Source organism: Chanodichthys erythropterus, chromosome 18 (assembly GCF_024489055.1).
Source record: "Chanodichthys erythropterus isolate Z2021 chromosome 18, ASM2448905v1, whole genome shotgun sequence".
NCBI classification, from domain to species: domain Eukaryota; kingdom Metazoa; phylum Chordata; class Actinopteri; order Cypriniformes; family Xenocyprididae; genus Chanodichthys; species Chanodichthys erythropterus.
The window spans coordinates 28,204,040-28,225,692 of record NC_090238.1 but is presented as its reverse complement, the minus strand read 5'-3'; the positions used below and the strand labels follow the sequence as shown (position 1 = coordinate 28,225,692).

The following is a 21,653-nucleotide window of genomic DNA, read 5'->3' as shown; positions in this document are numbered from 1 at the left end:
AATGGTAGTTTTGGTAGTTTGGAGTTCACTGGCCCAAAATGTCAAAAGAGACTTTATATTTCTCACCTTGATACTCTTCTCATATTTAGTTAATATATTTTAAATGTACTAAATTCCAAATTAATTTGAAATTCAAATGTGTAGTTACAAATATATTTAAATACATGATATACAAGTTTCAATTGAAATTATATTAAAGTATATTTTAGTTAAAGGGGATATATCATATCGCTCTCCTTGTGACATAGGAAGGGGTTCGTATTATAAAAGTACCGCTCCTTAATCTGTCTGTTTCCACCCATGGTGCCACCATTTTTTTTCGCAAGCGAAAATGGTGTACCAGTAACACTGGTCCTGGAGTGCAGCTGTCTTGCACAGTTTAGCTACAACCCTGATCAAACACACCTGAATGTCTTCAGGATTACTAAAGCTATGTGAAGGGAGGTGAGTTGATTCTCAAAGATGGATCGATACCAATTGTTCATGATCCAATTTAATATATATTTCGTAATGTTTGCAAATTGACTTTCTGAATGTGTTTCACAAAATACATGCCATACCTACGCGATCTGATATGCTGCATCACAAACAGTTTGTAATGATCCATTTTGAGAGTTATATTTGCTGTGTGAGCTTCTCCTCCATTGTTTATGCCTCATTGTATTGGAATCGCGAGCTTGGGGGTAGGGAGCAAAAGATCATTTGTAGTTAAAAGTACACACCAAATCAGTGCACTTTTTACTCCCACCCAAAAATAAGCAGTTAAAACATGGTATAATAAAAAAATTATTTTGAGGTGAAACTTCTGGGGACACCTGACACTTATATTACATCTTGTAAAAAGGAACATAATAGGTCACCTTTAACCATACATGCTTGTCGGTACATTTGACAGTACAGGGCCATATTTCAAAGACAAAATTACATATAAAAATGTACTTAAATCCTACTTAAGTGGGTCAAAAGTTTAGCTAATTGCATTTAATAGAAATGTAAACTGTAAAACAAAGTTTACGAAAATGTACATTACATTCACGCATATTTATATTCTTTTAAAGTGCAAGTAGTCTTTTCAAAAGTATGTTAAGGTGTACTTCTTTTTCACAAGGCTATGCACTATACAGTATTGCATTGTTGTAGGACATCAATGAATAAAAATAAAACAGAAAAAAAAATATTGAAATAAAACCGTGTTCTTGGCCAATTTACTAGCAGTTAAACAGTTGCGTAAACAAAGACAAATAAATAGCACATGTAGATGCCGTGAACCAGCCTTCAGTCTCTGCTGTAGGTCCTGACATAAAGCTGATAAAACTGTCAGAAACATGAAATGTTGTGCGACATGTCTATAACACATTTTAACCTTTAGAATCCGTTGAGGGTTTTTTGAGTGTGTGTGTGTGAGAGAGAGAGCCAAAAGTAAGTATATATTTTGTCTGAACGCTGACAGTATTAGTGAAGTGAACTCCGTCAGAACCTCATTCCTCTCACGAATAAGTGCATTTGACATTTAGCAATGAATTAACTCTTAAAGTAGCACCATTGCTACATTCTACAGGTTTCCAGCTAAGAACTAAAAATCATAAATAGTCTGTGGCTTTTTGACAGCTCAGCCAGCCAAACACATCACAAAGCATATCTTTCTATTTTCACCTTCATTTTCTCTGGATAAGAAATATTCTTGTTTTATGAATCTAATGGTACCTTTGCTGTATCTGTGGGCATTTGTGTGTGTTTGCAGCTGTCAAGTGGATATTCCACACCTGTGGAGCGACAGGACAAGACGGTCCAACGCCAACTCAGTGCAGTAACTCTTACCGGAACACCAATGTCAATGTCACTGTTGGCACTAAGGGACCATTCAAGGGCATCCAGATGTGGCGGGTCCCAGAGACTAAGAAATACAGGTACACACACACACACACACATATAATGTCCTAACCACCTCAAGCCAAAATATCCTCCTCTAGGAGTTTAACAGTTACTTTTTCAACCATGAAATGGTAAGACATTCTTCTTCGACACAATTGCTGCCTGTTATCAAGCCCGTCAGGTCATTCAGGTAATTGTTGTCCTTGGAGCAGGAGGAATGAGAAAACACATTTCCAAAGTCATCAGCTGCATTGCTGAGGTAGTACCTAGACTGATAATGACATTCACTAAGCAAAATCTGTAAAGAAAACAGTTTTTTTTTTTTTTTTCCCCAGCTCTTTTCATAGTGAACTGCCGACCTAGACAACATTTTAAGACTGCATATATGCTCCTGACGCAAAGGCTATTTCGAAAGATAACAGGCTGTCTGCTAAAATATCTTATTTGGCCAAATACTAAAAATACAAAAACATTGTAATTGGCCTCTGTGGGAAAAACAACATCAAAACAATTCAGCTCAAACAATCCATCGAAGATGGCTGACAGAGTTGTGAGAAACTTTGACTGTATAGATCATTAAATACTTAAAAATACCAATACATATAGTTTGATCTACCATAGTTTCAGGAATTTGCTATTATTATTATCTGAAGCATGCTGCTTTTTATATTCCAACGTTTTGGAAGTTTCTGTTTCACTTTAAATAAATTCTTTAAGGCTTGGTGTTTATAAATAAATGTTTGTTTTATATGTATATTTAATTCTGTTCCGAATATTGTTAAATTTAAAGAATTTGTTGTGGAGTGAGGGAAACAACAATGCATATTTATACTAGTAGGGGTTACAGACTAGTCGACATTAAAGGTGCCCTAGATTCAAAAATTGAATTTACCTCAGCATAGTTGAATAACAAGAGTTCAGTACATGGAAATGACATACAGTGAGTCTCATACACCATTGTTTCCTCCTTCTTATATAAATCTCATTTGTTTAAAAGACCTCCGAAGAACAGGCGAATCTCAACATAACACCGTACCTGTTACCTGTTACGTAACAGTCGGGGTGTACGCCCCCAATATTTGCATATGCCAGCCCATGTTCCCAACATTATGAAAGGCATTAGACAAGGGCAGCCAGTACTAACGTCTGGATCTGTGCAGAGCTGAATCAACAGACTAGGTAAGCAAGCAAGGAAAATAGCAAAAAATGGCGAATGGAGCAATAATAACTGACATGATTCATGATAACATGATATTTTTAGTGATATTTGTAAATTGTCTTTCTAAATGTTTCATTAGCATGTTGCTAATGTACTGTTAATGTGGTTAAAGTTACCATCGTTTCTTACTGTATTCACGGAGACAAGACTGTCGCTATTTTCATTTTTAAACACTTGCAGTCTGTATAATGCATAAACACAACTTCATTCTTTATAAATCTCTCCAACAGTGTAGCATTAGCCGTTAGCCACAGAGCATAGCCTCAGACTCATTCAGAATCAATGTAAACATGTGCATGTAAACACTGTTCTTACGCAATTAGACATGCTGCATGACGAACACTTTGTAAAGATCCATTGTGAGGGTTATATTAGCTGTTTGAACTTTTTTTATGTTGTTTAAGGCAAGCGCAAGCTCTTGGGGCGTGGAGCACCAGATTTAAAGGGCCACACACCCTGAATCGGCTCATTTCTAATTATGGCCCAAAATAGGCAGTTAAAAAAAAAAAAAAAAAAAAAAATGTATGGGGTATTTTGAGCTGAAACTTCACAGACACATTCAGGGGACACCTTAGACTTATATTACTTCTTTTTAAAAAAAAGTTCTAGGGCACCTTTAAAATAAAAAATCAGTTGACATAAAAAAATCTACTGTTTGAGTCAAAAATAATTTCAGTCCCCCCTGTGTTCTCTGGTATACGTGAAAACATGCACATAAAGTACGATGGAAACACTTTTACCGAATAAATTCCAATGCACATCAAAAAAGACATTGACTTTGCGATGGGACGGCATAACTGGAACAATCAGCTGACCAATCTCGTTGCACAGCATCTGAAATGCTGTTTTGGTCCTTCTGTAATGCCTGAACAAAATAATAGGTGCAAATTCTTTATTGTATATGAAAATTATTTTATATATTTTATACTTTTCTTAGTGATATTTAGCGCCAGTTTATCAGGAAGTGACGATTTTGTTCTCTTCAGCTCATTGAATTGAAACGCTGTTTTATTTGCAAATGTTTTATGCAATATCCCAAATTTGCATGTGAGAAGGAATAATGACTGTAGAAAGCAAAAGCTGAATCCCGGATGTTTTGGGCGATTTAGAAATTTTTTTTGGTCCAAAACGATGACATGTCCAGGAAAAAGAGGATGTATGGTCACCCTAATAACAAACCAAACACAGAAGAACTGATAAAAATAAGTTATGTAGGAGCAGTAGCCTTGTGGGCAGCGCTTTCATATGCCATAGCTGTGCACAAAGCAACCCGCGTTTGAGTCTCAGGTCGAGGTTCAGGGTTATTTGCTCATTAATGACATCATCAGCAACTAGTCAATGTTGACTCGACTTTAATCACATAAATGTCAACTTAAAAAAAAAAAAATCTGAAGTCATTCAACACCTAGTTTATAGTGTTTATAATGTACCTTTTTCTCATTCTCTCTCTTTTTTTTTTTTTTTTTTTTGGTGTGGCTTATTTTCTAGAAAATACAGTAATTAAAATGACTATATTACCCAATACTGATGTATGTCATTTCCAGTGTTGGGTAAGTTAATTACAAATTACTACATTAAAATTGTAATTTGATTACATTACTGATTACTGCATGTAAAAAGTAATCAGATTACTAATTACTTTACATTCAGGTTACTTTGAAAACCTATAAAACTTACAAAAATACACCACAAACTGAAACTCGTAGTTCTTTTCGTAATTTAATATTGACTGAAAAATAATATATATATAAAAAAAAAAATTAAATATTGACCGTAATTTAATATTGACTTGTTTGTTATTTTAGGAACAAGATGCACTACATGAGATGCTGCTTATGTAGTGTTCCAGTCTCTTGATGAGGTTCCATCTCAGTTAATGCTGCTTATATAGGCAGTAGGGCAGCTCACTATATTACACAGAGGCACAGAGGTTCCCATGTCGTTCCTGGTGGTTACTAAAAGTTAGGTCTTGTAATTAGAAGGCTGCCGGTTAGATCCCTGTAAGAAGTAAGTCAAGAGCCATCGACATTATGCCCTTGAGCAAAGCAGTTAACCCTAGGTCACTCCAGGAGAATTGTCCCTGTAATAAGAGCTCTGTAAGTGACTTTGGGTGAAAGCACCTGTTAAATGACTGCTTACTTATTTGTCTTGGGTTTAGGATCACTGCATATGGAGCAGCTGGTGGACGCAGCGTCCTGGCTGTTCACAAGTCACATGGGGTGTACATGACCGGAGATTTCCTGTTACAGAAGGATGAGCTGCTGTATATTCTAGTGGGACAGGAAGGAGAGGACGCTTGCCCTAATGTGAGTAATCCTTTCTACCAATATTTCTGTTATTCAAAAAAACAAAACAAAAAGAAGTATGTTTAGCATCTTGTAAAGCGTAAAAGGATCTCTTTTTTGTTTTGTATTTTGTTTTGTGTTTTTTGTTTTGTTTTGTTTTGTTTTGTTTTGTTTTGTTTTGTTTTGTTTTGTTTTGTTTTGTTTTGTTTTGTTTTGTTTTGTTTTGTTTTGTTAGATGGTGCCGACTATGGAACGGATCTGCAGAGAACAGCAAGGACCCTCTATCAACAAGACCCAGCTCAAAGGAGGGGGTGGCGGAGGAGGGGGGGGCACCTATGTCTTCAAGGTGACCCCTTAGAAAATACATTTTAATAATTTGGGATTATTTTTACATAAAAATATGTGTTCATCTATTGCTCATTTTTAAAGCACACTGTAATCAATGACTGTACAGTAAAGGACTGTAAAAAATCTGAGTTACGCTTAATTTAGAGTGTAAATACACATTTAAGTACTGAGTGTTGTTAATTAACTACAGGTACTTACTTTAGGGTTAGGATTAGGGTTTGGTTTAGGTATAGTTGCATGTATAATGGTTATTAGGACTGTAACGTGTAACAAGGACACTGTAAAATAAACTGTTACTAAAACCTGTTAATTTTAACCTGTTAAAGTTTACTTACTATTACAGTGAAAAACTGTAATAAATCTAATGGGACATTTCATGTTGTTTAATGTTTATTGCATTATTTTAGTCTCATGTGAGTTCCAACTATAAATACATTTTATTCTGTACCAATAATATCAATAAAAATAGAATTATCTAATTACAGTTGAATGTTTCACCCAGTATTTGTGTGTCACATCATTTTTATGCTTAAAAAGTATTGGGTGCCAGCAGTGGTGGAAATGGCTGAGGTTCACTGTGGGACCCTAATTGGGGATGTATTAAATTCACTCCCTGGACTCTGTCCCCCCCTGAGACAAAATGTAAGAATGTTTCATGAATTCGGCCCCAGGATCCAATCATTTAGGAAACTATAATTGGTGAGAATGTCCTCAAAGCCATAAATTGAAGAAGAGACCCTGGCCATATATAGAGATTGGGTGGGTTAGTAAGCAACCAACCTGAGTGTGAGCACACTAGCAACCACACAATAACATGCTAACATATTTGCAACAAACTGGCAACCCTGCAGAACAGTTTTTAGTGATAATCTGAAACATTCAGCTCTTGTCACACTTCATGTTTTCATCGGTTACAGGTGGTGAATGGAGTCCATATTCCACTACTCATTGCTGCTGGAGGTGGAGGCCGTGGCTACAGCAGCCAATCAGAAACCCCAGAAGAAGTGATGGACGGGGATCCCAGCATCCCTGGCCGCAATGGAAAATCAGGCACTGCAGGTAACCTTGATGTGCCTCTCAACAGTTTTGTAATACATTACAGATTGTCTGTGTTATACAGTAAAAGATTTAAACTAATTTTAGCATGCTATTATTGAACAAGTCTGATGTTAGGCCTATTCCATTTGGCAAACAGATCACAATGGCGGGAAGCAGAAAATATTGCACAAAGAGCAGATTTTTTTTTTTTTTTTTTTAGCTTCATGTGGACAGTTGGAACTATCCTTTTGTTTACTTGGATATCAGGTTTGCTTATGAGAAAATTGTTGCTAACCCAATATTTTATTTTTTCTGTCCTTGGACACAGACATACTCATTTTCTTTTCTGCCTGTGTTTCAAAATAGTCCTTAATCCAGTCTAAGATTGAATATGATTTTGTGGCGGTTTCTTCAAATTTACTATAGCAGTGGCTGAAAGAGATTGATCCTGCAAATTAGTTTTAGAAAACTGGGTCTTAGATGTTCTTGAGATTTCTTCACCAGCTTTTTTTCTGATTGGAAGGTGATGATAACAACAGTACAGTAATAACACGTGTGCCCTGCTTTCAAGTCTAAGCAATTGAAGGCACATGCGTGGCTGTGCATCTGTTCAAGTTTCTGCATGTGATGTGGGTGCTCTGGTTGTTTCCTGCAGAGCATTCAGTATGGCTTCTATCTGTGGCGCTCTTTTCAAAGGCTAGATCCCCCACTGTGCTCTATTTACTGCTGCTGGGGTCAGAGAACACAGCACAAAACCTTCATTCCTAATTCTATTCAATATGCTTTCATTATGAAATTAGTGCATAGCATGAAAAGCCAAGCTTGACTCACTTGTGCAATGTTTGATCCATATTAATCACACTTTATTTTGAGGTATAGAGTTTTCACTTGGTCATCTATACTCTAAAACATTGGTATGAGTCAGTTGCTGTTTTCATATTCTTCTAGTCTCTGTTATTTTTCTAATGTTTCATTCACCTACATCAACACTTCAGATTGGATTATTTTTTATTCATGCTTGACCACATCACATATCTTTTTCTTCCCTGCAGATATACATAAAACATGGTGAATAATCCCTTAGCGTTACAATCTATCTCTGTATGTAGTGCTAGTATACAGAGAGCACTGTAAACACAAACGTTAGATTTGGTAAGGTGTGTGTTAACTTCTATATATATTTTTTTTCTGTCTATCTATCCATCTGTCTATCTGTCTGTCTATATGTCTGTCTGACTGTCCATCCATCCTACACTAGCAACTGTGTAACAACACCCTGAAAACTGTATTCATAACTTGTTGAATGGTCTGACTGGGATCCTGGATTTTTTTTATTTTCTTCAGCAAATCATGTGCTGAATGGGACAGCAAAATGGGACAGCTTTGACGTCTGAAATAATTTGCCACAATTTTATTTGGGCAGTTTCATGCTAAGCAACAGCACTGACCTGCTTTAGAAGTACAGGGATGTTCATATGAGAAATTTTCTCTGGAGAAATCTTTGTGCCACTCTACATTCTTAGATCTCTTGGAGGACGATGCAAAAGCGCAAAAAAAAAAAAGAAAAAAAAAGTAAACTGTTGTGAAATTAATTAGCCACACAGAGAAAGTGAAATGAAGCGCAAGTGTCTTTATCTTGATTTTATGATGTGTGTGGCTCTGTGTATTTCAGGGGGTGGTGGAGGCTGGAATGACAGTGCCCCTGTTCCTCAAGGTGGCAGACCACTCATTTTGGGAGGTCAAGGTGGGGAACCCTGTCAAGTCATGGGCTGGAAAACTCGTGGAGGTTTTGGAGGCGGTGGAGGAGCCTGTACAGCTGGTGGAGGAGGTGGTGGATACAGAGGTTAGACTAAATGTCAGCCTTGATTTTCATATTATATCTCCATTCTTTGAGGTTTGCTACATTTTATGACTGCTTCTCTTCTCCATGGCTATAGGGGGCAGTGCATGGCATGATAATGATCCCAGAATGGATGGAGATGATGGAACATCGTTCATAAGTCCTGATGGCGAGATGTACCTGGAACCACTTAAAGGTAAAACAATAAACAGTCTTTGTGTTCCAAATAACACACTATACACTATGCACTTATACTATGTACTATGTAAGGTTATTCTGTCATACAGGATTGGAGTCTGACCCTCTCTTTCCATTACTTAAGGAACACTGAGACAGTTGAGTGTTCAACATTCCACACTGTTGTTTTTGTTTGTTTGTTTGTTTGTTTCTCGGTTTAACAAGTGCATTCTTTCTTATTGTTTGCATACTCTCCACATTATATAATCCATACTATTTAGTATGCAAGATTAATGAGGAGTGTGCCCTACATCATAGTTTGTTGATGATAATATGCCAAAAGTGGTCAGATGATATCCTATTTGTGTTGCATTTTTGAAGTGTGCATTTTTGCAACCTTTTTGCGCTAACATTGCATACAATTCCTTGCGCTAAAGGCAAAGTGTTTATGTCAGTTTGACACTTTCAGTTGTAGAAGACTGGCAAGAAACACTAGGACAAAGCTATAGCGATTTTTAAATATAAGAACCTAACAGTTAAGGTTACTTAAGATAATAAATTTAGCTTGAGACTAACAAATGTGACATTTCAATACTACTGTCTGTCCCCAAAAGTATGTAATTTCCAAGCACTAACGAAATACATAGAGTACATACAATACAAATTAAGATGCAGCCAGGAGGACTGGGTCAGCACCTCTTTATCAATCAAATGAAGGACTTGACTCGAATGAAGAAGCAATTTGACATTTTTGTGAAGATTTTAAATAGGAAAATAAACAACACTTTACAATAAGGTCTCATTTGTTAAAGCATTAGCATTAACATGAACTAACAATGAGAAATGTATTTTTCAATGTTAGTAAAAATATTATTATTCATGTTAGTTCATGGTGCATTAACCAATGTCAACACCTAAAGTTTTTTTTTTTTTTTTTTACTAAATGTTTAATTTAACATTAACTATGATTAATAAATGCTGTAGACGTATTGTTCATTCTTAGTTCATGTTAACTAGTTAACTAATGTTAACAAATGAGACCCTCTTGTAAAGTGTTACCAATTAATTTGAGGTGAAATAACAAACTTCTTGGAAAATAGACATCGAAATGATTGTGGACAAATGTGGTATATCTCTATAGTTAGTTTAAGTTTGTACCTGAAGTTGGGGTGACCCAAATTCTGCATGGTTTCTGAGATTACAGTCCCTCTCAGGCATCATTTTGCCTTAGAGCAAGGTGCTTAACTCCATGTGGTTCCAGGAGGACTTCAAGTGATGAAAAGCATATCCTACACTGGAAGTAGGACTGGGCCATCAAAAAGTTTGCTTCTTAGCCGAAGACGTTTAGCAAAAGTTTTATTGTTTGCTTTAATTGTCCGTAAAAAATAGGGCATTTTAATTTAAGAGCATGTTTATATTTTAGACCTGTTGGGATGGTTTTCGCTGGAAATTGCATACATACGTCTCTTGCTGTGTGTGTCTCGTCATATCCGTAAATAGAAAAAGTTGCTCTGGCTACTTTGACTCATGTCTGGTGTGGGAGTGGCATAAGTTATTTGTCACAACGAGTGAGAAAGTTTGACATGGAGCAGCTAAATCTCCAACCTCCAGGAAATTACCTGTTTAAAAAAAAGTCGAACAGAGGACAGTCTACTGGCAAAAAGTGAATGCCACAGAGCTCGTAATAAAACCAGAATCAACATTGGCTTGGCCTTTCCGAGATTGCAAGAACTGGGGGATTTGAAATGTTGTAAAGCGTAGATGGAGATTTTATTACTCAAAAGGTGAGTAAGGTATTTTTTTGACCAGATAAATTGCCATATGTATTTCTCTAACAGAGTTCATTGTAAAGCATTATCTATTGTGAAAGGACATTTCATTATGGTTGTGTAGCGCTGTGCTGGAATTTATTTTCAAATGTTTACTTACTTAATTACTTACTTAATGGGTGTAGCTACAGTATTGTCTTCAGCTAGTCAGTTTTAGATCCTTTCCATCTAAACTGGTTATATCTCTTGAGTCTAGTAGTGGATGTTTTATGAGCAGTAGGATAACCATATTCATCCGCACAGTCATGCAGGGCCGAAGCATAACCTAAACAAAGTTCTTCCACAAATTGCATGTTTTGTTTTGTTTTTAACCATTAGAGGTCCAAAAGTTACATAGTGTACCTTTAGGTAAGAAGTCATTTAGCAGATGCTCCTATCTAAAGAACTTACTGTACAGTACAGGACCCTTATTACAGGGACACTATCCCTGGAGACACCTGGATTAAGGTGACTTCCTTAAGGGCACAATGGTGATAGCTCACCCCTTTGGGGATCAAACCAGCAACCTTCTGATTATAACCCACAAGCTTTCCTACTATGCCTCACCATCTCATAAGTATGATATGGTAATGTTGTTTCCAGGCATGGAAGGTGACGGTGAAGTTATTATCAACCCAGTGCAGAACTGCAGTCACTGTGAGTCAGGAGATTGCCACGAGACCTCTGAGGGCATGGTGTGTTACTGCGATGAAGAGCTCACTCTGGCCCCAGATGGAGTGTCCTGCATTAACGTCACGGGTTAGTTCATTTATAACACTCTTCACCACCATCAGATGAACGACTGTCTTATAAAATGTAAAATTAATGTCTGGGAAGAGTGTTCTCTCAATGACAAAGTTCTTTCTCAAGAGCGGCACTGTAAAACCCAGCTCAATTCTCTTCCATTTACAGTCTTTTTGACAGAGGTCATCACTGTGAACTGTAGCTCCTTTCGCCAGCTTGTACTCAAAAAAAAAAAGCTAAAAACACTCTCCACTGTTGCACATATGTTTTAGCTCCTGTTTTGTTCATTTAGATTATTTTACAGTGCTGTTCATATATGCAAATTTCAGATAAAATCAGTTCTCCGATGCTTTTCTCAACTTCGTTTAAAACAATAAGTGAGTTTATGCATATGGATCCATTGTAATTATATGCTACTATTAGCATTGCAAAGCTCAAAAAAAAAAAAAACTCAAAATGTAAACACTTTGACATGTTTTGAAGACATACACTCAAGAATTAAGTTACATTAGACAAACAATTTTTTTTAAATGTTCATCCCCACTTTTTTTTAAGTATAACCATAATATATCTAAAATGTAGCCTTTAGTTTACCTCATAGCTGTGAACCATCTTTTACTACTTAATACTGATTGTCAGAGGTATGTGATATGAGGGGGAGGAGAGGGAACATTCTCTTTATATTTATGGTTTGCTTTACCAAAAGAGACAGACACAATTTTATTTATATATCTTATGAAAATTAATTTTAGCCTTAATTTAAAAAAAAAAAAAAAAAAAAAAATTAAAGGGGGTTTGCACTGACGTTTTAACCTAGGTTACCTGGAATTGATGCCACAGGTAAATTGTACATACATAATAATCCAGGATCATCAGTGTTTTCTTTGTTCTGTGTTAAAAGTTTCAAATATGAAAAGCTAAACTGAGATATACCTGACTCATGTGAACTGTATGTTTGTTGCTGTGTGTTTATGTAGAGGTGACTATGTTGCCCCCCCAGCCGTCATTGTCTCATCTGGCACTAGGTCTGTCTGTGGGGACCTCCGCGCTCATCGCTGCTTTGCTGTTGGCTGTTTCAGGCGTTATGATCAGTAAGTAGAACATGTCAAATCCTGTTTATGAGCATAGTTTCACTGAGTTGCATTGACCTTTTTGGGTATTGGAAACAGAGAGGATTATACTGCACTTGCAGACAGATCACAGACATTTGTGTATGGGGTCATCTATGGTTGAGTCTCAATCAGCTCCCTAGCTTCCTAGGTCATGAATCAATATATCGTGAACGTGACTCTGGCTCACTACACATTGGGACGCTGATGGTGACATGACAACATCCTCATTGTACAACGTCACTACTGGTATTTATGAACAACAGCAGAACTGATATTTTTCTGACTATTTTTAATGTTATTTACATTAAATTAAGTACATTATGATAAATACTTGAATTATGTATACCTGCAACATTTCAGCCATTAATTATAAATGCTAGCTAGATTATGTTCAGTCCCTGTCTAGCGATGTATGTTTATGCTGAAATATAATTAAATAGTGGTTTGTTTGTATTTGTATGTATTGTTAAAATATCCATCGTGTGTCATTATGTGTGGTGATTTGACTCGTGTGATTTAGGTTTCACACTTCAGAACTTATGTTAAGGGAACATAGTGATCATCGATGCGCCCTGGTTTTTACGGTGCATTGTGGGAATTTTTAGGGAGCGAACATTTCAGTGCACTGGAAGGATTTTGTGTTTGCCTTTTTATTAATTAAAAAACATACTACATGGTTATTTAAATTACAAAAACTAGCTTCCGGCGGACGACCATACACAGAATGCGCAAGTCGACTTGCGCCCAATGAGTAATCCTCTGACACGATGATTGACATAGGATGTAGAAGTATTGTAAGTTTAGACGCCTCTCGGTTCAAACAAATACGGCTGTGCAACAAATTTAAGCTCCTCTTATATCGAAATACTCTGACATTTCTTTTTAAAAATGATCATTTTAGATTTATAATCCGTGACCGGTGATTTGTTTTGCTCTATCCTCTGCACTTCCACATTCATCATTACGTTGTGCGTCAGGTCAAAGGATACTCTTCCACCGCAAATCGACTTGCGCATTCTACGTACGGTCGTCCGCCGGAAGCTAGTTATTTAAAATTATAAAGTTTTAAATATGGATATTTTTCTTACAAAAACACATCACTTCGCTTCAGAAGTAACACCCTGGAGTCATATGGATTACTTTTTTTTTTAATGGATGCATTATTTTTGGCTTCAAAACTAAATGAGGATGCATGTCTCATGTTTGGCATCTTGTTTGCACGATGCATTAACCACAGGTTCTCTCTCTCTCTCTCTCTCTCTCTCTCTCTCTCTCACACACGCACACACACACGCACACACACACACACACACACACACACACACACACACACACACACACACACACACACACACACACACACACACACACACACACACACACACACACACACACACACACACTCACTCACACTGTGCCATCACACCTAACACATCATCTGTCCATCTACACTGTAGTAGCAGTCTCTGAGTGATAAATAGAATAGACGCATGATAAATGGGCTGTTAACTGGGCTTTGACAAGCCTTGTCGGTTTACACTTTATGAATAAATGACTTCCAGGCGCCACACTAATGTGTTTACTGCCTGGGTCAAGCCCACCAAACCTGGGCAAACATGCCTGTTTGTGAAAACTGTTTGTGGTATTTCATATTTGTCCATATAGCTTTCCACAAATTTGCAATGAACTGTTAAAATTCCAGAGAAAATGACTTTTAAATAAGAAATCTGATTTTGTAATAAACATGATTACAATGCAAACTGAATAAATTAGATTCTAATTTAGTTAACTTCAAACTAAACTTAAAAATATATTTCAAAGATTCTAAATCATGAACCCTGCAAACTTTGGCAATCCTGTGATTATTTGTTCTCTAACTCTCTAACTAAGTGTTAATTGTTCTCTATTATTGTATTGTTTTGTAACTCTTTTAATTGTTCTCTATAGCTCTAAGTCATTTTCAAAATAAATAAATAACTAAAAATAATCACATTTTTGCACCATTAAAACTAAACTGTAAAAGAAAATTATAATAACAACACTGGTTATTATACTGCAGTTTGATTTCCACATTGAACTTGAAATTAACAATGCCAGCAGCCCCATTACGCTAGCAGCTTTGTAGAAAAATGGAAAAATATCATGCCATGCTGATTATTTTCCAGTGTACAGGCGTAAACACACCGAGCTCCAGTCTATCCAGTTGGAGCTGCAGAGTCCCGACTGTAAGCTGAGCAAACTGAGAGCCTCCACCATCATGACCGACTACAATCCCAACTACTGCTTTGGTGGAAAGACCGCCTCAGTCAATGACCTGAAGGAGGTTCCACGGCGGAACATCTCTCTCACCAGGTTAGGAGCATCACTAAGTCACTACTGTTCAGTTGGGTTGAAGATTTCTTTTAAGTGTCAAGTGCTAGCATCTGTCTGAGAAGTGTCATTATACAGTCGATAAAAATGAATGTTCTAATAATTGAATCTTAAATGTATTTTGTGAAATATATGGAGTAATATTGTTTGACAAAATGAGTAACAATAATATATGTTTGGTTTGTAGAGGATTGGGTCATGGGGCATTTGGGGAAGTCTATGAAGGACTAGCCGTTGGGATACCAGGGGAGCCTAGCCCGATGCAGGTGGCTGTAAAGGTAAGATCTGCATATATTCACGCTACTGATTAAAAGTTCGGGGTTAGTAAGAGTTTTTAATGTTTCTCAAAGAAGTCTTTTACCCAGGCTGCACTTATTTGATCAAAAGTACTGTAAAAAGGGTAGTATTCTGAACTGTTATTACAATGATAGTTCTGTTTTCAAATTTAATTATATATTCTAATATTTGAATATTGATTGATTTGATTTGTAAATCATATTTACAAATATGATTTAATGATGTGTATAGATTTGATGATCAAATGATTCTTTGATTAGACCCTTCCTGAGGTGTGCTCTGAGCAGGACGAACTGGACTTTTTAATGGAAGCCCTAATAATCAGGTAAAAAAAAAAAAAGCACACAGGATACATCATTTCATATGCTGATTTATCAGGATGAATGGCAAAAGGCCCACATTTCTTTTTCTCTTCATCTGACAGCAAGTTTAGTCACCAAAACATTGTGCGATGTATCGGGGTGAGTCTCCAGGCTCTGCCTCGCTTCATTCTGCTGGAATTGATGGCCGGAGGGGATCTCAAGAGTTTCCTGAGGGAAACTAGACCCAGACTAGTAGGGAAACACACACACACATTCACACACATACTCACACATAGAAGCCGTTTTTCCACTGTCGGGCCAAACTGTTCTCGTTGCTTAACCGTTCATTCCGTGTCGATCCGGCCCAGCTGGTACGGATATGGTTTCATAATGGTTGCAATCATATTTCAGACGAACCGCATTTTGTTTGGAAGTGGACCAAGGACCCACATTTTTCTCTGTGCACAACGGTTCGAATGGCAGTGTTCACACTGATTCAAATAAACCACACTAACAGAGTAATCGCACCAGAGATGGTTTTAATCGAACCAAACATGTCAAGTGTGAACACACCCTTAGTTCACCAAAAATTGTAAAGTACTTGGTTATATTTTTAACTGTAGTGTGATTATTTCATTTAAAGTTTTTGTAACACTTTATTTTAGGGTCTTTTATCTAGTTGCTTATTAGCATGCATATTAATAGAATATTGGCTATTTATTAGTACTTATTAAGCACATATTAATGCCTTATTCTGCATGGCCTTATTCTACATTCCTAATACCTAAACTTAACTACCTTACTAACTATTAATAAGCAGTAAATTAGGAGCTTATTGAGGGAAAAGTTTCAATAGACTATATTTATTTCAAAGACAATACAATTATTTAATTACATACAAAGTCCTACCTAATTGAGCAAATAAAATTGCATTTAATATAAATGTAAACTATTATACATTTTAACTGTAAATAATATGCAATTTAGTTTCATTTATTACATTTAGTTTGCACTTAAATATATTCAATAAAACATATTATTTTTGTAATAAGTACGTGTACTTTTTCGCAAGACTCCAGTCTTGTCTCGTTTATGCGTAGGTATTAGTACCTTTTACAGAGACACAAACATAGATTTTTGTACGCTTGTATGTCTTAAATGTACAATATGAAGGTATTGACAGCATCTAAAACATAAACACTATTGCATATTTAGAAGCATACGATATTTACGTTTTTTTTTGTTTTTTTTTATTTCTTTTAGATCCCTTAACCCTACCCAATACTTAAACATAGCCACATTCATAGAGTATAAAAAGAATATATAACATATAGATTATTTATATATATATGGATCAAAACATAATATAATTTATCATAAATGCAACAGGATCAACTGATTAATTCCATGAATTCCGTATTAGATTAAAGCATTCATAAACTTTTCTATGTCTTTAATGTTGCTAATATGTAACGTCTGGACCAATCAGCCACACAATTATTCATTGTATTTAATGAATTACCCATAAACTCACTCTCCCTATCAAAGTTCTCTGAACTCATCCCCCTAAAACTGTAACCAGCATCCCAATGTTGCTAGCACACAGGCCAACCTAGGTGTCCTGTTACAGTTATATGGTACTTTTATGATCCAGAAGAATTCTGGAGAGACTAGTGACTCATTCTTCCTGAGAAGGACAAATAAACTCTCTTAATCCTATGTATTCTCTATATAACCACTTGGGAAATGTATAAACATGTATCCAAGTTTCCCATCTCATGACTTTCCTTTTATAGGCTTTATTCTATGTATTAATTCTCTCTTTTGAACTATTTTGGTATTAATGTTCCATAGTTGCAAATGTATAGTTAACTGAGATCACATTGGCAGCATGCTTGGTATCTACGGACTCCAACTTTCATTTCCTATTTGGTAATTTATGTCACATGTTACTAACTCTGTGACACATTAGTATTATAAGAATCTAGAAGGTTATTCTCTCATTCATCCAATCCAGTGTCTTATGCTAATATCTTGCTACAGAACAAAGACTCGTAAAACTTCCCTCTGAAAGGGGAACTCCTTATTGGCTCAGACACCTCAAGAGGGTGTGACATCTTCACCCCTTATATTCACTGATCACAAGGAACCCCCTCGCTTCCTGCTCTTCCTCCTCTTCTTCTCTTTTACTGATGAATGCTGACGTCAAGATGATGCTTTAAGAAGCTAGAAGCTTCTAAGGAACCCCAAGCTTGTGCCAGGCCTCGGCCTAGACCTTCCATTCACCAAAGATCCTCTGAATCCAGCCGGTTCTCTTTCGTCAAGAAAATATCAGCAAAGATTCAACGGGAGCCTCCACAAATTGCATCAGGACAGTTTTAATTCAACTTGGAGAGACATGCAAGTATCAAACTTAGTCTCATTATCGGATACATTGAGTATCCTTACCCCTTTTAAAGAAGGGCCTGTTAAAACTAAACTGATGGTTTGCTCAAGGCTGTTGATCTGCTGAATGTCCAACAATGCTGTAACTTCTTGCTTCCTGTACTCTGCTTTCTCTCTCTCTCTTGGTAAACTGTATGCATGTATGTGTGTGAATGTTAGAGTAGTTTAAGTGTTTAGTCTAGTTAATAAAGTCTTGTTCATGTCACACGTAAGGTTGTCCGTGTTTTGCGCTCATGTACGGGAGTCCCTATTCATGTCGGTCCTGACTACAGGCTTTTAGTAGAATAAGATTGTTATTTCCCATAACCTGGAAATGAACATTTCTTAGTTAATAAACAATTAACACTGTGTGTTCATTGAACAACAGGTTAATTGATTGTAATATTAATTTTATTACATTAAGTTAATTTTATTGACTGATTAAAATATTAATAATTAATTATAACTAGTTATGATTAATTATTCATATTTATTTTGAGCTAATTTGCTACAAATGGTGGAGAATGCGGGCATGAATAAACAAAGATTATGAGCTTAAACCACTGTCAATTTAAAAGTGTGCATTTGATAATTCCAGTCAGAATATGTCAGACGATGCACATTTTGGTCACTAATTGCTGGCTTGTTAGATGCTGATAAAGTGATGGCTTGAATTGACATCTCTACTATAACTGAAAGAGTCTACTCTTGACACATTTTAGCATATGTTCAAATGGTATCAGTGTAAAGTTAATCTGATTTTAGCGAAGAAATCCTAATCTCAGTATTAGAGCGTAAGCCTGTGTTGACGAAGGAATCTCAGCTCAGCGGCATGTAAACTGTACCAGAATTGATTATTCTGCTTTGGTTGGAGAAATACCAATTGCAGTATTGCTTAACCTGTTTCTGATGAATGAATCTCAGTACAGTGTTATATAAATGTAGATTTGGGTAATGCTCCCCTGTTATAGTTAAGATTGATGTCATTCATCTAAACTTTGCCTGCACCTACAAGCATAGCTACCTTTTGACCAAAACTGTGTTTCACTCGCTGAAAGGAATATCAGTATTCATGCACAAGACGGACTTAACTATACATGCTTAAACAAGCTTTGACTTACAGCAAACTGTGTAATTACCCTTTAAACAAGTACAAGACGTTGTTTAAAGTAGAGAGAAGAGTTTACATGAGTAAAATTTGCAAATGCCAAAACATATTTGCATTTTACTGAATGTATTATCAAGTTTTTGAAAATCTGAAAGTATAAGCGTCACATTTTAACTCTATACGTAACTTGTTTGAAATGAGCAGACAGTCTCAATAAACTGTTTGAATTGCCCAAATGTGCATTGGTTCCCATGACAACGACTTGTCACAGGAAGTGCTAACTCATCACCCTGTGATGCCATATTGTAAACAAACCAGGCTAGGTGGCTAAGCTAACCTCACCTAGCAGCCCTGCACCTCAGGCTAAGCTAACTAATAGCTTCTACAGTTAGTGGTTAGCATCATTTACGTGAAGCCTTTAACTATAGCTTGTGTGTATGCAGTGTGAACTGATCTAAACCAATTTCCCTTAACCACATTCCTGGTTTTCTGATTTCTTTCTTTCCTTACCTTTAATTCTTCTCAGCTAATTTCACCTGCACTTAGGTGCATTTCTCCCTGAACACTGTTCAGCTAAATCTGCAGTTACTAGGGTGATTAAATCTAAATTTAATTACATGTAAACTGTTTAACTAAAGAAGAATTCTAGGATTTATTGAGATATTTCAATAACACGTTGACTAAACTTCTGGGAGGGACACACACATGGTGTGGTCCTGAACACGCTGCAGCTGTGACCAACTATAGAGTGATTTCCAAAGCTAATCTAATTGTTAATCACTAGTGCTATTGACTATTCCCAATACCAGGTCATTCTGTTGTTTTAATCACTTCTTTAAATATTTTATTGATTTTAATTATAATAGCAGTCAGCTATTTGTTTTTACTAGTATTATTTCTTTCATCTATGTGATTTATTTACATTTTCCTGTTTAGTCTTGTGTGGTTTAATTTCCCAATATAACCACAAGCAACTAGACATACTCTCCTTCTTGATTTTGTTTATTTACAACAGTTGCTTCAATTTTATGAGCCAGTTACAAAGGAATCCGAATGATTGCTATGGCATAATTTTGAGCACCACTAATAAGCACAATCTAATAGGAAAGCTCTCCTCTTCCTCTCTCTTTCTCTTTTCCATTTGTTCGGAGGTCAAGCCTGTTGTGAGCCATCAGTAAGAAATACTAAGAAATAATCTGACCACAAGAACCATCTTAAGTCATTTATTAAAGCTAGCTGTATTTTATACACCTGGCTGCTCACTGTGCCTTTAGCCCTAAATTCTGTTTGATCTTGCAGTAGTCTCTTGCCCTTACTCTCACCACAAGCGTGCCTAAATGTTGCAGATGCTCAGCCTAACTGCCCAGATGGCAGACCAAAAGGACTGGCTATGTGTCGTGAGGAACACCCTCCTAACCAGTGCTGCTGAGCAATTACGGCACCAGAGCCAAAAGCAACTGGACAAAGATGGAAGAGAAGTAAAGGCAGATGACTCAAACCAGAGGTGTGATCACAATGATCTGACTGAAGTCAACTTTTTCTTGGCCCACATCCTCACTGTTTTGAAACAGGAGGTGGACAACCTCAAACTCCAGATCACAGAGACTCACAAGGAGCTGATGCATGCTAAAAGCCACATAGACCAGCTAGAGATGGAGGCTCGGGACAGACACAAGGACCTGACAGAATAGAGACACAGAAGAAAAGAGAACTGAGACTCTCTTACCTGCAGCAAACAGAACCACTGCAGGAGAAACGTCTCACTTCACCGCATGGAGTCAGCAGAAGAACCTCCCCCAGCCAAGCACAGAGGTACAGAGGGGGAGGCCAAAGCCTTCTGCTTGACACCTTATCAGCCATTTTCCTGAAATCCTCTGCAGCTGCAGAAGGAGAAGGATTAATTCAGACAGACCCAGGTACCAGACCTACCACAGGGAGAAGCCAGGGATGGGAGCATCCTCTCCCTGCAGACACAGCAGGATCTCCAACAGCAGGCAGCCCAAGGACGACTGGACACGCCTGCATCGGACCTGCAGGAGCTTCTAACGCTAGTAAGATAGCTCCTTGAACAGTTCTTACCTGAGGAGTACTCAGCAGTACAAGCTTCTGACCACTCACCCAACACCAGCTCAGAGACCTGAGCTTGTCTACTGTCTACATCAACCGCAATGGAACGACCACCACTCCAGGAGACACATACAACCAGAGCCCATCACAGCCTTCCAGCCTTGTGTGCCAGTGGTGTGTCTGATCTTTCTACACCTTCAACGTCGCTCGCTGGTGTCCATAGAAAGAACAACAACGACCGAAAGGGGGATGTAACGTCTGGACCAATCAGCCACACAATTATTCATTGTATTTAATGAATTACCCATAAACTCACTCTCCCTATCAAAGTTCTCTGAACTCATCCCCCTAAAACTGTAACCAGCATCCCAATGTTGCTAGCACACAGGCCAACCTAGGTGTCCTGTTACAGTTATATGGTACTTTTATGATCCAGAAGAATTCTGGAGAGACTAGTGACTCATTCTTCCTGAGAAGGACAAATAAACTCTCTTAATCCTATGTATTCTCTATATAACCACTTGGGAAATGTATAAACATGTATCCAAGTTTCCCATCTCATGACTTTCCTTTTATAGGCTTTATTCTATGTATTAATTCTCTCTTTTGAACTATTTTGGTATTAATGTTCCATAGTTGCAA

The 21,653-nt window shown here is 37.0% G+C and overlaps 1 protein-coding gene across 1 annotated transcript in view; it reads left to right on the top strand.

Moving 5' to 3' along the window:
• The window catches only part of alk (ALK receptor tyrosine kinase), a 504,605-nt gene that overhangs the window by 469,911 nt on the left and 13,041 nt on the right, over nt 1-21,653 (top strand). Inside the window, exons 12-23 of the mRNA XM_067367730.1 lie at nt 1,742-1,907; nt 5,250-5,397; nt 5,612-5,722; nt 6,642-6,783; nt 8,435-8,605; nt 8,700-8,798; nt 11,191-11,346; nt 12,309-12,422; nt 14,609-14,795; nt 15,001-15,091; nt 15,371-15,435; nt 15,535-15,664. Coding sequence (XP_067223831.1) covers nt 1,742-1,907; nt 5,250-5,397; nt 5,612-5,722; nt 6,642-6,783; nt 8,435-8,605; nt 8,700-8,798; nt 11,191-11,346; nt 12,309-12,422; nt 14,609-14,795; nt 15,001-15,091; nt 15,371-15,435; nt 15,535-15,664 — 1,580 coding nt within the window. The remainder of the gene's footprint in view (nt 1-1,741; nt 1,908-5,249; nt 5,398-5,611; nt 5,723-6,641; nt 6,784-8,434; nt 8,606-8,699; nt 8,799-11,190; nt 11,347-12,308; nt 12,423-14,608; nt 14,796-15,000; nt 15,092-15,370; nt 15,436-15,534; nt 15,665-21,653) is intronic.